At 42.7% G+C, this 17,425-nt stretch overlaps 1 protein-coding gene across 2 annotated transcripts in view; it reads left to right on the forward strand.

Annotated features, from left to right (window-relative positions):
- LOC110085887 (retinol dehydrogenase 7) overlaps positions 1–14,355 on the forward strand; it is a 30,090-nt gene extending 15,735 nt beyond the window's left edge. The window contains exons 2-5 of one of the 2 annotated variants that reach the window (XM_020806443.3): positions 4,923–5,244; positions 8,767–9,025; positions 12,202–12,359; positions 14,042–14,355. In XM_020806443.3, the coding sequence (XP_020662102.3) occupies positions 4,932–5,244; positions 8,767–9,025; positions 12,202–12,359; positions 14,042–14,259 (948 nt within the window). In that variant the 5' untranslated portion in view covers positions 4,923–4,931 and the 3' untranslated portion in view covers positions 14,260–14,355. Of the gene's footprint in view, positions 1–4,831; positions 5,245–8,766; positions 9,026–12,201; positions 12,360–14,041 lie in introns of those variants that run through there. The other variant, XM_078384360.1, reaches the window with a different exon arrangement.
- The last annotated feature ends 3,070 nt before the right edge of the window (positions 14,356–17,425 follow it).

The raw sequence follows: 17,425 nt of genomic DNA on the forward strand, positions 1-17,425 counted from the left end.
ATAACACTCCTAGAGTTTAGAAAAACACGCAAAGGCTCCCAGAGACAGTTGGATAAGAAATGGGCAGTAGTGCTGATGGAAAAACTGATGACTTGCTTTAGACTGGTTAAATCAGAAATTAAAGAAGATAATTTAATTAAGATGTGGTACACTTTGTTGGTTTGGATTTAAATAGGGAGGATGAGACTTTGAAATGTCAGCCGGGTCTCTGGGGTTATACCTTGCAAGTAGAAGAGAAACTGCAGGTCAAAAGATTATGGGGACTGTTATTCACAGAGGCCAATTTAGAGTTGGGCATTTGATTGTATAGGCAATTGGATTATAGATCTCTGTATTATAATCCCTTTTATTATTTTTGTTTTTTCCAAGGACCCTGGGCTTTGGGGGCCCAGGCGCTTTTATGCTGGTGGTGCTGCTGTTGTCAGGATCTCAACCCAAAGAAGAGATGTCAGCCATCAACCTTTAAATCATCCCAAGAGAAGGGTTTACCTCCCAGGGGTACTGCTTGTTGCTGAGGAAACTCGTACACCAAAAGGGGCTTTCTTTGGAGTTAGGGACTCCCTTTCCATGTCTGTAGTTGGGCTCTTGCTTTTTCCCAGCGCGGCTGAAAAAAGGAAGTGGGGGTAGGGGGTCCAGTTTCCTTATCTGAATCTGGAAAGCACAGCTTGCACAAGAGATGCCAGCTCTTCCACATTCCCCGTGTCCCTGGGATTTAGGCTTCTCCCGGCTAGAGATTAAATCTGTCAAGAACATGACAAATCCTACCTCAGTTTAAAAAAAAAAAACAAACCTTCAAAGTCTCCATTCTATTGACAAACCTCTTTTACCATCAAGAAGTGCTTTCTCATCTTAGTCAAAATTTCCATTCTTGTAATTTGGAGCTACTCTGTTTTTACCTACAGGAATCACGGAAAACAGGTTTGTTCCACCTTTCACATCATAGCCCTTCAAATATTTGTAGACAGTTCTCAGAGAACCTCTTTGTCCTTTGAAATTCATTGCGTGAATGCCAAATCAAACATTGTTTTAAAACAAGCTTAGCACAAGTCAAATCCAGTGGGTCCAGGACCTCAGTCTTCCCTAGGCCTGACACAGGGAGAGACCAGATAGGCATTTGCCCACTGTTAATTTTGTTGTGGGAATGGGCTGGTTCATCCCTTCTTCCCAGCAACCACATGACATAAGTGCCAAAGCAAACCAGTCCATCCCACAAGCAACTCCCTGTTCAAGGGCTACTGGTTTTTAGGTGCAGGTGGGATTGCTCTGCTTTGGTTCAGTGCCAGCACATATGATATCTGGAATCAAACCAAATGTCAACGTCTAAGATATCATAGGCAGCTTCTCATCATGGACAAGGGCACCAGGACCCAATCTGCCACACAAGGTATCAAGTCCAAAGATACTCACTACACAGCTGGCCATGACCAAGTGGAGGTAGGAGCACCAGGCTAGGAGCCAGGTCACAGGACCAGGAGCATAGAGCCAGAACAAGAAACCGAGATGCAGGAGACCAGCAGAAGTCCACAAGCAGAGGCAGGAACACTGGAGTCCAGACACAGAGATGGCAGCAGGCATGGAGCAGAAAGACAGAGTACTACCAAAGACTAGTGTTGCTGAGGCAAGTTCTGGGAGGGAGAACCACTCCTTAAGTAGGCCTTCCCTCTAGGTTTCCAGGTGAGCCTCCTGAGTGGCCCAGCAACTGCTCCACAAGCCAGGGCCTGAGTCTGCAAACACCAGGCCATTCCTGGGTCAGGCTGGCCTCAATCCTGCAGCTTCCAGGGCAGTATGGGCCAGATCCTGACACCAAAGCAGACAGCTCAAGAGGATTTGACCTATATTTCTCTTGATGCAGCTTAGAATTGTGTTAGCTTTTTTGCTGCTGCCATTCACACACAGTTGACTCATGGCCATTTTAAGACCACCACTACTCCAATCCTTTTTGCGGGTAATACTGCCAACATTGTTTTTGTCTCCACACTCTTTTTAGGTTGCTGGAACATGACTTTTGAAAGCTAGAGCGATTTGAGTTACTGTGTGGTTTCTTCTCTTTGGAAAAGTTTGTATTTGAATGGAAGAACTGATTTATATGCCAGAGCACACTTCCAAGCGACCCTTCTCAGACTTATCTAGCTGGCCCAAAGGAGGGTTCTCTGGGCAGGCACAGGCATAGAGGAGACAGGGACAATAAAAAGAGTAGCAGATTATGTCACCATGCTTGCTACACCACCATGCCTGATAATGCAGAAATGGAGGTGTGTCAACCTTGGGAGCTCTGGGTGCAGGACACCATTAATTAGAACAGTTGATTCTGTGTCATTGACTTCTTTTCCAATGTCTTTTTGCTAGACAGCTGAGCCAGGTGAGGTCCCACAATTCCATTACTGCATTATAGTTTCCACCTTGCAAGTTTTACCGGTCTGGCTGTATCTTCAGGTTACTGGTTGGGATTCAGACTGTTCTAAACAGCCGGTGCATATTCTGCATAGGACATCTTCTGACCATTGCTCTTGGCAAGAAAGGAGCTCACTGGATATGGTTTGTCTGTCTTCATACAACTCTTTTAAATACACATACACACTTCCTTGTGGATTTAGGCTGGAGGGAGGGACATCATGGCTCAAAATATGGGAATTTGAAAGCATTTCTTCCTCCAGTTCATACTATCCTTGAGGAGCTGTGTATGGAAATTTCAATAGACTATGAGTATAAATTTGGCCATCCAGTGCCTGCCGGCTGAAAAAAAAATGTCATGCTACATGAAATGTATGTCAAGAGTGAAACTACGTGCTGCATTTACTGTAGAGTTTTGAAGTTCAGATAAAATTCCTTTTTGCTATGCAGCAGAAGTACAGAGTCCCACAGAAGAGAATAGCTACAAGTTCCCCAGAGTCCATTCCTCTCCCAATAACTGGCACTCAAAGTCTCAAAAACTCAATCTGAGACATTTGTCTTACAGCAACTTACAGTTGCTAAAAACTTCAGCTTTATGTATGCTGCTTTCTTTACCGCACACATATTTAGCAACAGATCAACAGCAAATCAACAACTGCACCAACAGATTAAAGACAGCGAAGGAAAGGCTCAGCAGGGAGGCAGAGTTCTCTTGGAATTCAGAGGCTGGAAGGAACTATTGGCTGCAGAGATAAACAACCAGCCCAGTCCAGAAAAGTCCCTCCCAGTCACTCAAACCACAGACAGCATGTGAGGTTGCAAATACAATTCCAACAGCATTTATCTTTCAGTTTATAGACACTGAGTTACCATTATACAAACTGACAGAAGACGAGACATAAGAGAAGAAATCTGCAAGCTTTAGCAGAGTGGTCCGTGAAATCTCAAAAAGAGAGAGAGCCATAAAAAAACATAACTAAGGAGGGCTATTCAGATGGCTCAAGGAACATCAAGGAATCTTGATGGACATGGACCCTGCTGGGACATTTTGCTCTCAAGGAATTACCAGTGTGCGGGAGCAAGACATTCATGAAGCCCAAAAATCTGCAATTACTACTTTGCATCAGATACAGTCAACCCTCGACTTACAAACGGCTCGAGTTACAAACATTTCGACTTACAAACCACTCTGATAGAAAAATATTGACTCGACTTGCACACTTAGATTCGAGTTACAAACAAAAAAAATATGTTTGAGGTGGGGAAAGCATGAAGTTTGAACTTTCAGTTAACCGTTGGCCAGTGAAGAGGGTGCCTGTCTGCTTCCTCGCTCTTCCCAGCGTTTTGAGAGTGGATTTGGAGACAGTCTTCAGACTGCCTGGTACTGCCTGGTATTGCTGGTGTTGCCTGGTACAGTGCGGTACAGACTGTATTTTTATTTTTTGGCACTTTTTTAATTTTTAATTTTTGAATTTTTAAAAGGTGTTCCCTCCCTCCTTTGCTGCCCCCCTTTTCCCCAAAAGGTGCTTGTATTGGCTTGTCTTGATTGAAAAGGTGCTTTTCAAGGTGATCTGTTCTCTGAAAGGTGCTTGGTTTTTCCCAGAAGGTGCTTGTCTTGGCTGAAAATGTGCTTTTCAGGATGTTCTGTTGAAAAGGTGTCTGTTCCCTCCTTCTCTCCCTCTTTTCTTTCCTTTTTTAAAAACCTAAGTCATTTAGGTTAAAAGGAAAAAAAAGAAAAAATTCTGCCCCTAGTGGTAGGAACGGATTAACCGGCTTTGCATTAGTTCCTATGGGAAATGCCCCTCAACCTAAGAACCAAAAACAGCCGGAACAGATTAAGTGGTTTTCAGTGTATTCCTATGGGAAATGCTGATTCGACTTACAAACTTTTCGACTTACAAACTTCCTTCCAATACGGATTAAGTTTGTAAGTCGAGACTCCACTATATGCCCATTCTGTGCTTAACTTCACTTGGGGCCTTGAGCCCCACCCATGCGTAAAATGGGTCCCTCCAAACCTTTCCATCTTTGAAACTGCACCTCAGCTGCAACAGATCTCCCTCCTTGACACACAATTTCAGCACAGAACTGCTGGGTAGTTCAGTTGGCCAGGTCCCTGGTTGCAGAGCCACAGGTTGGGGGTTCAATTCCCCCACAGTGCCTCCTGGGCAGGGACTAGACATGACGATCTCTGTAGAGTGTCTTCCAACTCTGCGGTTCTAAGATTACTGTATTATTATTATTGTTGTTGTTGTTGTTGGCCATGCATAGACCTAGGGCAATATACTTCATGTAAGCTGTCCTCTTTCTACTTCATTTATCAGATCAGTGAATAAGGTTACTGTGACAATTTAGCAAAACTGTCAATAGCCTGCGAGGTTGGAATAATGAATGTATTACTCTCTTTTTTCCTGCAGCAGAACAAGATTGCTTCTGGTCTTTGACTTATGTTCTACTCAACTAGCTAGAAACTTAGGTTTGATGAATTCATATGGTTCCATTCTTACACACTGGTTGATTCTTCTCTGCAGGGTTTAGCCATGTGGCTCTACTTGGCTGCCCTGTTGGGGTTTTACTTCCTTTGTCGATGGTACCGGGAGAGACAGACTGTGGAGAAACTGACAGAGAAGTATGTCTTCATTACTGGCTGTGACTCTGGCTTCGGGAACCTGCTCGCCAGGCAGCTGGACACCCGGGGGATGCAGGTGTTGGCTGCCTGTCTTACCCAGAAAGGGGCAGAGGAGCTCGAGAAGGCCACCTCAGGGAGACTGAAAACCACCATTTTGGATGTCACCTCCACGGAGAGTGTTACTGCAGCAACAGAGTGGGTGAAAGGATGTGTTGGAGACAAAGGTAATAGGCTATGCAGCCTGAGAATTTAGTATCCATATATATTATTATTTTGATAACAAAGAAAAGCATTTTATATTACGAAACTGCTTATTCCTTTTGTCAGCAGAGTACAAGGCAGAAAACACAACAGAGTGAAGAGATTTAGCCCAGTCTCATCAAGCCTCCCTGGGGATGCACAGTCTAGCTCTTTTTTTAAAGTAAGAAGTGATCATTGTAGATGCATCTTAAGAAGACAGAAGGGACATTTACTCACAGTTATCAGCTGTAGTTATACAGTAATCAGAAGCAATAAGTACAGGAATTGAGTTTACGGCATGGAATATACTTCTGTGCTTGCTTCTCAAAAGCTGGTCAGAAAAGAAGATGACAAACAACAAAAGAACTCAAAAACTCAAACTGATAGAAAAGGTTGATGCAATGATGAAAGCAGGAAAAATTCTATGAAATTAGTGACACCTAGAAAACAATAGGTAACACACACCCTTTCACTGACACTCAGTGTTAAGAAATATTCCCATTGTTTTTCAGTTGTTACCCTTCTTTCAGAATTGCCTTTGGGAACCACACTGTGAGTGGACTTTGACAAGGCGAAGGGGGCCAAGAGAGAGAGAGAATATGAGAGGCAATATTGGTGGCCACCTTCCCCTGGCATATAGCATGGGTGTAGCTGGCAATATCATTTAAAACAGGAAGAAATGAATCAGTAACATTAAAACAAATGGGAATGTTCCCCTGGTATATATACCCTAACAAAAAACATGCCATGGCTTTTTTCTGCTTTGTTCCGAGAGTCAGACAACAGGAAATGACTCACCATGGCAAAGGTAAAAACACTTTTTAACTATCTCACATATTTTGAAATCACTGTTACATTTTTCAAGACATGACTTGACAGCAATAAAATAAGAGGTATGTCCAAAAGAGGATGGCAAAGATAAGAGGTCTGAAAACTAAGTCCGGTGAGTAACAGTGGAGGAAATCTGAGTATAATTTATTTATTTATTTTTATTTATTTGATCTGCATCCCGCCCATCTGATCAAATAGACCACTCTGAGCGGCTTTTTAAAATTTTTTATTTTTTATTTTATTTAGCTTGGAAAAGAGGAGATTAAGAAGCAATGTGACAGCTACCCTCTCATCCCTGAAGGGCTGTAATGTGGGCATTCAAAAGCATAAATTCTTCAGTGGTCAACCTTCTTTATGGTCCAGCTCTTACTTCCATACATCACTACTGGAAAAACCATAGCTTTGACTATGCGGACCTTTGTCAGCAAGGTGATGTCTCTGCTTTTTAAGATGCTGTCTAGGTTTCTAGAGGAAAGCAATGACAAAATCTTAAAAAGAATCTTAAAAAGCAGAAACATCACCTTGCTGACAAAGGTCTGCATAGTCAAAGCAATGGTTTTTCCAGTAGTGATGTATGGAAGTGAGAGCTGGACCATAAAGAAGGCGGACCGCCAAAGAATTGATGCTTTTGAATTGTGGTGCTGGAGGGGACTCTTGAGAGAACAAACCTATCTGCAAGGAGAACAAACCTATCTGTTCTGAAGGAAATCAACCCTGAGCACTCACTGGAAGGACAGATCCCGAAGCTGAGGCTCCAATACTTTGGCCATCTTATGAGAAGACTCCCTGGAAAAGTCTCTGATGTTGGGAAAGTGTAAAGGCAAGAGGAGAAGGGGACGACAGAGGATGAAATGGTTGGACAGTGTCATTGAAGCGACCAACATGAATTTGACCCAACTCCAGGAGGCAGTGGAAGACAGGAGGGCCTGGCATGCTCTGGTCCATGGGGTCATGAAAAGTCGGACACGAGTTAACAACTAAACAATGACGAAAAGGATCTCTAACGCTTCTTTGTGAGGTATATTAGTGTATAGAGATTTTACATCCAAGGTAACTAAGATGTCACTATCTTTTATTATGCCTCCTCCTAATTTATTAACTACATCTCTTGTGTCTTGAACTTATGAGCGAATCTTGAGTATGAATGGTTTCAAAAAGTGATCAATACATTTGGATAATGGTTCAAGGATTGAATTGGAACCGGAGACTATGGGTCTACCTGTCACGGGATTGTCTGCCTTATGAATTTTGGGAAGGGTGTAAAAAAATTGAATTCTGGGATTATGGTCATTGAGTAGAAATTTATACTCTGCATTACTGATACAACCCAAAACAAGGTCTTCCTCCAGTGTAATTTTGATCTGCTTAGTGATTTCCTTAATAGGATCATAAGGGTACAGTTCACAGGCATTTGTGTCAGACAATTGTCTAAGAATTTCCTGCTTGTACTCATTGGTGTTCTGAATAACAGTGGCCCCATCTTTATCAGCTCTTTTTATCACAATAAATGGATCAGAAGAGAGGGATCTAAGGGCATGCTTCTCTGCCTTACTCATGTTGTTCCATGGGGATTTACTGGACTTCTCTAATCTATCCAAATCTTTTAAAACCAATTTTTCAAAATGTTGTCATAGTGGGGACAGAGTTGCCTGGGGGTATAAGGCAAGATTTACATCTAAAATTAGCTCTATCTACCCCAGAATGTGATTCTGACTTACCAAAGAAGTGCCTTAATTTAACATTCCTAAAGAAACGGAACAGATCCAGTCTCACTTGAGTAGAATCATGTCCGGGTGTGGGGACAAAAGATAATCCTTTTTCTAAAACATTCATCTCACTGTCACTTAATTGCCCCTTGAGCAGGTTTACAATTGTCAACTTCCTGTGAACCAGAGTGGACAAGAAGTTTCCTTGGGCGCTGCTCTGCCCTTTGTGGTGTGGCCATATCTCCTCTGTTTTCTTTCTCTTCCCTCTGATTCTAAAAAAGGTCTGCTGTCATCACTGCTGCCCTCGCCTGCAGATTCCCAGTCTGTGTACAGTACTAAGCTGTGGAGTTCATGTCCAGATTGAAATAAACTTTTTTGGGCTTCTTGTATTGCCAAGGGCAAATCTTATTAGTGGCATAATCCTTTTAACTCTTAGGAGTTTTTTTTAATATTTAAATTCTTTGAGCTCTTCATGAAAATTCTTTAGGTCTTTATCTAATTTGGCCAGATTCTATAAAAAAACAACAACACACCTCTAGACCTCTTAAAGTATGAATGGGTGAACACCTTAGTAATTTAAGAAATAAACTATTAGGCAGTCCTCTAAGTTGGCCATTTTACAGAAAAGAACCATACAATAAAAGATCTGGTGTTCTGGGCTGTGGACAGAGTTCCTGGTAACTGTGAAAGGCTTTTACTAAAAAGGGAAATTGGTTTTCTGTTATGCTTAGCTCCTAAAGAAGGATTTGTTGAAACACATTGACCCAGGGCTTTTAAACAACTCATTTAAAGAAATACAGAATAAAGAGCTTGATTCTATTTTCTACATCCTGAGACTTTGTCTCTCATTTATAATCTGTATTTTTAAAAACCCGGACCGATGTAAAAGGAAACACTGCCCAGAATTTTCTTACATCTACATAACATGTAAATAAACTATAATAATTTATAAATTATCTTTTGTCACAGGACTCTGGGGCCTAGTAAACAATGCTGGTATAGTTGTTCCTACAGGCCCCAATGAATGGCTGACCAAGGAGGACTTTGCAAAGATGATAAATGTTAACCTCCTTGGGGTGGTCGACGTAACACTGCACATGATGCCCCTGGTGAGAAAAGCCAGAGGGAGGGTGGTCAACGTGGCCAGTACATCTGGAAGATTGGCAAGCTCTGGAGGAAACTACTGTGTTTCCAAGTTCGGCGTAGAAGCCTTCTCGGACAGCCTGAGGTAAAAATGCCAGCTGATTAGCTGTTTGTCTTAAGCGGCAGCTAAGGTTTAGTGAAGCTGAATGTCAAGTAACAAGTCAGTTACTTTGCAGTGAAATCATAACTTCTTAGCTCCTCTTATAGTTTAGTGGGATTGGGGAGGAATATCAATACAGTGGGGTCTTGACTTAAGAACGGCTTGAGTTAAGAACATTTTGACTTAAGAACCACTTTCATAGGAAAATATTGACTTGACTTACATACTTAGATTTGAGTTAAGAATGAAAAAAAACACGTGGGAGGCAGGGAAAGTGCAAAATTTGAACTTTCAGTTAACTGTTGGCCAGTGAAAAGGGTGCCTGTCTGCTTCCTCACTCCTCCCAGCGTTTAGAGAGTGGATTGGGAGACAGTCTTCGGACTGCCTGGTACTGTCCTGCCTGGACTGTATTTTCCCTGCCTTCCCTGAACCTTTCTTGACCTAAGAAAAAAAGAAACAAAATATCCCCCTCTAGTGGTCGAAGGCAGAATAGCAGCTTCCCATTAGTTTCTATGGACGGAAAAGAGCAGATACGGATCAAATGGTTTTCAATGCATTCCTATGGGAAATGCAGATTTGACCTGCGAACTTTTTGACTTGAGAACCGCCTTCCAATACGGATTAAGTTCTCAAGTCAAGACCCCACTGTAATGGTTCAGCACATGCTTTGTTATGCATGTTGAAACAATAACAAAGAGAACAAGATGACAGTGGCTGAAAATCCTGCTGTGTGTAACATAAGCACATTCAGAAGTTTTGGCCAGTTTCTTGACAGTAAATAAAGAGCACCAAGTCAGCTCTTGGTTGGGCAAGGAACACAGCAAAACTTATAGATTTGCCTATGTTACACAACAGGATTTCAACGATTCAGCTTTGTTGTGGCGTGATCCGCAACTAATTTTACACGTCTATTTAGATTAGGTGATCACACAGAGAACACTGGTTGTTTTGGTGACAGTGACCCCGCTGCATCCTTAGTCTGATGTGGTTTGATCCCTGTCACAGACCACACACAACCTTCCATTGATCCCTACCTCTGCCAATCCCCAACTCTCCTTTTATGGTCCATTGCAAAGTTGGCAGGCTGTTTGAAGTGTTGCACAGCATTAGGGAAAAGGGAGAGTTTTTCAAAGTTCTCCAGTGCATACAAATACAGTATGTACACATTTGGAAGAATGGAAAGACCACTTTAAGTTTGTTAAAGCACTTTTTATTTATTTATTTATTTATTTATTTATATCCCGCCCATCTGGTCTGATCGACCATTTCTTTCGTTAAGTTTTCATGGTTATATTCTTAAAGCATCATATTAAGTTCTTGAAGTTACAAATCGTGGATATTCAATCACCACTGGGATTCTTGAGTGCACAAATCAGTAGGTACGTGTGTGTGTGTGTGCGCGTGCGTTAGTGAGTGAGACAGACAGAGAGTTATACAGTGGTACCTCAACTTACGAACTTAATCCGTATTGGATCAGATACATTGAAAGTCTGTAAGTCGAGGCAAGATTTCCCATAGGAATGCATTGAAAACCATTTAATCTGTCCAGGCTGTTTTTCATTCGTAAGTCGAGGCGCTGTTTGTAAGTAGAGGCATGACACTTGATAATATAGTGGAAAAACTGAACATGTTAGGAAAGCCATGAATGGTTTTTATAAATGGCGAATGCAGCCAGATGTGACCTCTTCCTTTCCTTTCCTCTCTCAATCACATCCACAAACCCATATACTGTACTCTTCCATCTCTTGTCAACAGAACCATTTGCACACAAATGCACACAGATTGCACTCCTCACTCCTCCCCTACATACACACACACACACACACACACACACACAGAGAGAGAGAGAGAGAGAGAGAGAGAGAGAGAGAGAAGAAGAAGTATGACAAACCTTTGACCTAAGGGCCATGTGTGCGTTCCTCAGCCGTTTTTGTGAAGCCTACATAAGGTGCCTGCCAATCCAGATCCTACTACCATTTAAAAAAACCTTATGTGGGTTTATTTATTTATACATTAATTTTTAAATTACTGGCACAGACACAACAGACCCAAGAGCAGCAGCAGGAGATTTGCTGGTGATCAGATATGCCACTCTGCTGGGGTCTGGAGAGTCCATTGGGTCTCCTCCTGTGTCTCTGCACATACAGAAAATAAAGAAACTAAATAATAAACTGTTATTTGACCTGCATTGCAGCATGAACAGTTCAGTGGCTTAGTCTCTGGCTGAGGAGGCACAGGTTAGCAGTTCGATTCCCTTGCCTCCTTGACAAGGGGCTAGACTTAATGATCTATAGCAGGGTTCCTCAACCCCTGGTCTGCGGCCCAGTGCCAGTCCGTGGCCTGGGCCAGACCAGGACGCTGAGACAGATCTCCCACCAACCCACACATACATACACCCACACAGCCCCTTCACACATATGCACGAGTGCACACACAATCGTGTGAGTGCCCCCCACTCCTTCATGCACTTGTGCAAGCACACACTGACCCCTTCATGCATGCGCTTGAATGCAGGAGGGGGGTGCCCCACCTTCCCCAACCAGTCCGTGGTGTTAAAAAGGTTAGGGACCACTGATCTATAGGGTCCCTTCCAACTCTGTAGTTCTGAGGTTCTAAGGTGTACTTGGGCCATTTCTAATGTTTCCAGAACATGTTTCCCCTGTTAGGAAAAGTGAGGCAGCTGCCTTTGTTGACCATCAACAACACCTATTTATTCCCTGGGAGGACCCCTACCTCCAGTGAGCTGATGCTTTGCGTGGCTCACCAGAGCTGTTTGCTTCCCAAACCCTGGCTTCTAAACTCTTAACTCTAATAGCTTCTAAAATATCCACTTGGTTTTCACCAGCTCTATTATACAAGATCTGATTCCTGCAAAATCCCTGGGTGCTTGACAAAGGGAGACACTGACAATACACTGTGACTGGGTCCAATCAGTGTGAAGGTTGCAACATTACACGTGCATTCCTGGGACTTCTGACCCATTAAAGGAAGTTCCGGAGGAGGAATCGCAATAAATGTACAAAACATTGAGCACCTCATTTTGTTGCACCCACTTGTGAGTGCAATGACAAATAAATTTCTTATGTCTTATGTCTTATGTCTTAAAAGGCAAGGTTATTAATTATTATAGATTAATAAGTAGCCTCTTCATTCAAATTCAGGCGAGAGCTCCATCCTTTTGGAGTCCATATCAGCATTGTGGAGCCTGGTGCTTTCAATACAGCAGTTGTCAATGTCCTAGAAGAGAACTATCAGAAAATGTGGGACCAGACACCTCCTGACATCAGAGAATGCTATGGGCAGGAATATTTAGATACTTGTGAGTAAATTGGCTCTTATTTCAATCTGTATTTGATACTGAATTAGTGAGTCCTCTTCTGTATATATATCAGTCCAGAAAAGTAATTGTCAGACCTAGAGATCATTCATTCATTCATTCATGCATCCATCCATCCATCCATCCATCCATCCATCCATCCATCCATCCATCCATCCATCCATCCATCCATCCATCCATCCATCCATCCATCCATCCATCCATCCATCCATCCATTGTATTTTTATCCTGCCTTTCTCCTTAAAAAGGACCCAAGGCAGCTTACATCATTAAATACAGTGTTTAAAACTAAAAACAGCAGTGAGTATACAAATACTAAAAAAACAGAGATGGACACAACCTGCTGAACTGATGGTTTGTGCCAGTTCAGTGGATGATAAAACAGGTGTTCTGTGGTTTGGTGCCCCCATCCCTCTAGTGGGCACCGACTCGGAAGCAACACCTCAGCTTCCCTGCCTGTTAGTGCCCACCGCTACTAAAAAGGACCAAATATATAGATCCTAAACTAAAAAACGTAATCAGCACCTGCTGATTGGTGTGTGTGTTTTTTAATGGATCGTTGTACGTTACTGCATTGAAGGTGTTTTGGTGATAATTAAGGGGTGTTTTTTATTGTATTCATTGATCGTTTTAGTATTGTATACTCACTATTTGTTAGCTTTAATACTGTCTTTTATTTGTTTTTAAGCCACCTTGTGTCATTTTCAAGGAGAAAAGTGAGTTAAAATATTTAAAATAAATATATAATAAACAAATTCAAAGCAATAAGACACAACAGTTCATTTAAAACCCCACTCAGGCAGCCAGTCACTGAGGGAGACCTTGCCTGCTTGCGGAAGGACAGCAAAGATGGGGTCAGCCTAGCCTCTTGTGGGAGGGAGTTCCAGAGTCTTGGGGGCAGCAACAGAGAAGGACCTCTCTCGGATCCAAACCAAACACACTTGTGAAGGTGGTGCGGTCAAGAGAAAGGCCTCTCCAGATGATCGCTGAATAAATAAATAAATAACATTCGAACAGTCTCATAAAGAGAGATGTAGTCCTTGAGATAGCTTTGACCCAAGCTGTTTGGAGCTTTATAGGTTAGAACCAAAACTTTGAATTCTGCCTTTAGATGGATCAGCAGCCAGTGGAGCTGCTGTAACATGGGAGGTTAAGTGATCCCTGCAACCAGCTCCAGTTAGCAATCTGGCTGCTGAGTTCTGGACCTGCTGAAGATTAACCACTCCCTCAAGCCTCCCATAGAAATCTTAAGGACTAATTCAATGTAAAGGAGAATAAGTATTTTCTGAGCTCTTCTCTCTTATGTACAATGGGGTCCTCTTTAAAGATATAGGCTTGAGCTCATGTTTACCTTCCATGCAGCAATCACAGAACAAAGAATGTAAAATCTTTGACAGGTAGTGGAAGAAAGCCATGTGCTATGACAAACAGATGTCTTTTTATCCCTTGAGGGAGCACTTCTTCTAAATATGTGCTGTCTTATCTAGTTTTACCCTCAACTTTTTCACGTATCATAGACGCTTCAAAGATCCCACCCCTCTCTAAATTTCACTGGAGATTTTTACAGAGCTGTTCTGCTTCTTTGGCTATCAGAAACTTCAGATTGCCCTCTTTATCTTATGGGAGTTTTAAATTTTTTTCTTTATTATTATTTTTTTACACAGACTTCAAGTTATGCCGACAATTCTCAAAGAAAGCCAGCAAGAACCTCCGCCTGGTCACTGACTGCTTAGAGCATGCCTTGACATCCCGATATCCCCGCACTCGTTACTCTGCAGGCTGGGATGCAAAACTCTTCTTCCTTCCTTTCTCTTACTTGCCAACTTCAGTGGCAGACTATGTGATCATCCACTTTCTCCCAAGGCCAGCACAGGCGGTGTAGATCATTTTACAGAAGCAGCACTGGGACAGTCCGCAGTGGGTTGATAAGCAGCGTGGATGGCAATTAACCTCGGTTAAATAAATGAAATCAATGTGCCTGATTTATTTTTAATTGGGGAATTTTCTCAAGTTTCTGGATCACTTTAGAACCACGGTTGTCAACATGACAGCTTATAATCATGTCACACAGCTGTTAGCATGGAAGCAACTTGACAGCACATAAACACACCACAGATGGTGACCAGGGAGTCCCCCTCTCCACCCAGCTCTTAGCAGTCTTCATTTCCCTGACTATTTAGCGAGACAGGGAAGCAAGAAATGTCAGCACGGAGACTTATGGAAGGAAGCTGTATTATAGCTATGCGGCTAGGCAGCCAGACAAACCTGGACTATACTTTTATGGGTGATACGGGGCTTCTGAGTATTGCTTTTAGCATGTAATGCCACTACTTCATCAATAGAATATGGGGAGAGACAAGAGCAAGGGTCCAAGCAACATCATCTTCCATTTGTCTCCCTCTAGTGTTCCCCACCCCTTCACGGATTGCTGCCTTGTTGTGGTGAAGGGGCTTGAGTAATTCGGAGGAGCTATGGGCTATGCCGTGCAGGGACACCCAAGACGGACAGGACATAGTGAAGAGTTCCGACTAAATGCAATCCACCCAGAGGAGGAACTGGCAATGCCACTCCAGAATCTTTGCCAAGAAAATTCCATGGACAGAAACAAAAGGCTAAAAGATATAACATTGGAAGATGAGCCCCTCAGGTCGGAAGGCGTCCAACATGCTATTGAGGAAGAGCGGAGGACAAGGGCAAGTAGCTCCAGAGCTAATGAAGTGGTTGTGCCAAAGCCGAAAGGACGTTCAGCCATGGACGTGCCTGGAAGTGAAAGGAAAGTCCGATGCTGCAAAGAAAAATACTGCATAGGAACCTGGAATGTAAGATCTATGAACCTCGGGAAGCTGGATGTGGTCAAACAGGAGATTGCAAGAATAAACATTGACATCCAGGGCATCAGTGAACTAAAATGGACAGGAATGGGTGAATTTACTTCAGACGATTACCATACCTACTATTGTGGGCAAGAATCCCGTAGAAGAAATGGAGTAGCCCTCATCATCAACTAAAGAGTGGGAAAAGCTGTACTGGGATACAATCTCAAAAATGACAGAATGATTTCAATACGAATCCAAGGCAGACCTTTCAACATCACAGTAATCCAAGTTTATGCACCAACCACCGATGCTGAAGAGGCTGAAATTGACCAATTCTATGAAGACTTACAACACCTTCTAGATTTGACACCAAAGAAAGATGTTCTTTTCATTCTAGGGGATTGGAATGCTAAAGTAGGGAGTCAAGAGATAAAAGGAACAACAGGAAAGTTTGGCCTTGGAGTTCAAAACGAAGCAGGTCAAAGGCTAGTAGAGTTTTGTCAAGAGAACAACCTGGTCATCACAAACACTCTTTTCCAACAACACAAGAGGCGACTATGCACATGGACATCACCAGATGGGCAATACTGAAATCAGATTGATTATATTCTCTGCAGGCAAAGATGGAGAAGCTCTATACAACTAGCAAAAACAAGACCTGGAGCTGATTGTGGCTCTGATCATGAGCTTCTTATAGCAAAACTCAAGCTTAAACTGAAGAAATTAGGAAAAATCACTGGGCTAGACAGATATAATCTAAACCAGGTACGCTTCAGCAGTATGAGGACCGAGAACTCCCAGAAGTACAAGCTGGATTTCGAGGGGCAGAAGAACTAGAGACCGAATTGCTAACATGCGCTGGATGATGGACAAAGCCAGAGAGTTCCACAAAAACATCTACTACATGTGGGACAGGAAGCAACATTCAACCTGGATATGGAACAACTGATTGGTTCAAAATTGGGAAAGAAGTACGACAAGGCTGTATGTTGTCTCCCTGCTTATTTAATTTATATGCAGAATGCATTGTGCGGAAGCCAGGACTGGATGAATCCCAAAATGGAATTAAGATTGCCGGAAGAAATATCAACAATCTCTGATATGCAGATGATACCACTCTGGTGGCAGAAAGTGAGGAGGAATTAAAGAACCTCTTAATGAGGGTGAAAGAGGAGAGCGCAAAAAATGGTCTGAAGCTCAACATCAAAAAAACTAAGATCATGACCACTGGTCCCGTCACCTCCTGGCAAATAGAAGGGGAAGATATGGAGGCAGTGTCAGATTTTACTTTCTTGGACTCCATGATCACTGCAGCTGGAGACAGCAGCCACGAAATTAAAAGACTCCTGCTTCTTAGGAAGAAAGTGATAACAAACCTAGACAGCATCTTAAAAAGCAAGAGATATCGCCTTGCTGACAAAGGTCCGCATAGTCGAAGCTATGGTTTTTCCAATAGCGATGTATAGAGCTGGACCATAAAGAAGGCTGACCGCCGAAGAATTGATGCTTTTGAATTGTGGTGCTGGAGGAGACCCTTGAGAGTCCCCTGGACTGCAAAGAGAACAAACCTGTCTGTTCTGAAGGAAATCAACCCTGAGTGCTCACTGGAGGGACAGATCCTGAAGCTGAGGCTCGGGTACTTTGGCCATCTCATGAGAAGAGAAGACTCCCTAGAAAAGACCCTGTTGTTGGGGAAGTGTGAAGGCAAGAGGAGAAAGGGGACGACAGGCGACGAGATGGTTAAACAGTGTCATTGAAGCTACCAACATGAATTTGACCCAACTCCAGGAGGCAGTGGAATACAGGAGGGCCTGGCATGCTCTGGTCCATGGGGTCACGAAGAGCCGGACGCAAATTAACAATTAAACAACAAGTGTTTTCCACTCTGGTTCTTGGGGTGTGATCACATGGAGATATATCCTACATCATTAGACTCCTACAACACTGTGGTTTGGGAATAGTAAATTTGTGTCTCCAGATTCCTTCATAAACACTTCGCTTACTTAGCAAAGGCCTACCAAGGGCATTACTATGGCACAAGTCTACTATGTTGGCACGTTTCAAGGAAACAAGTCAAAACATAATCAACAAGTTGCTACTGACCATGCACAGTTGGAGCAGATACATCTACCAATTTTTCCCAAGTCACAGAGCCCAGTTGAAGTTAATGGGTAGAAAAGACCTACATTCAAGTCTGCTGGCAAATTTTGTCTCCTATTATTACCGATCCGT

The sequence above is a fragment of the Pogona vitticeps genome, chromosome 2 (assembly GCF_051106095.1).
Source record: "Pogona vitticeps strain Pit_001003342236 chromosome 2, PviZW2.1, whole genome shotgun sequence".
NCBI classification, from domain to species: Eukaryota; Metazoa; Chordata; class Lepidosauria; order Squamata; family Agamidae; genus Pogona; species Pogona vitticeps.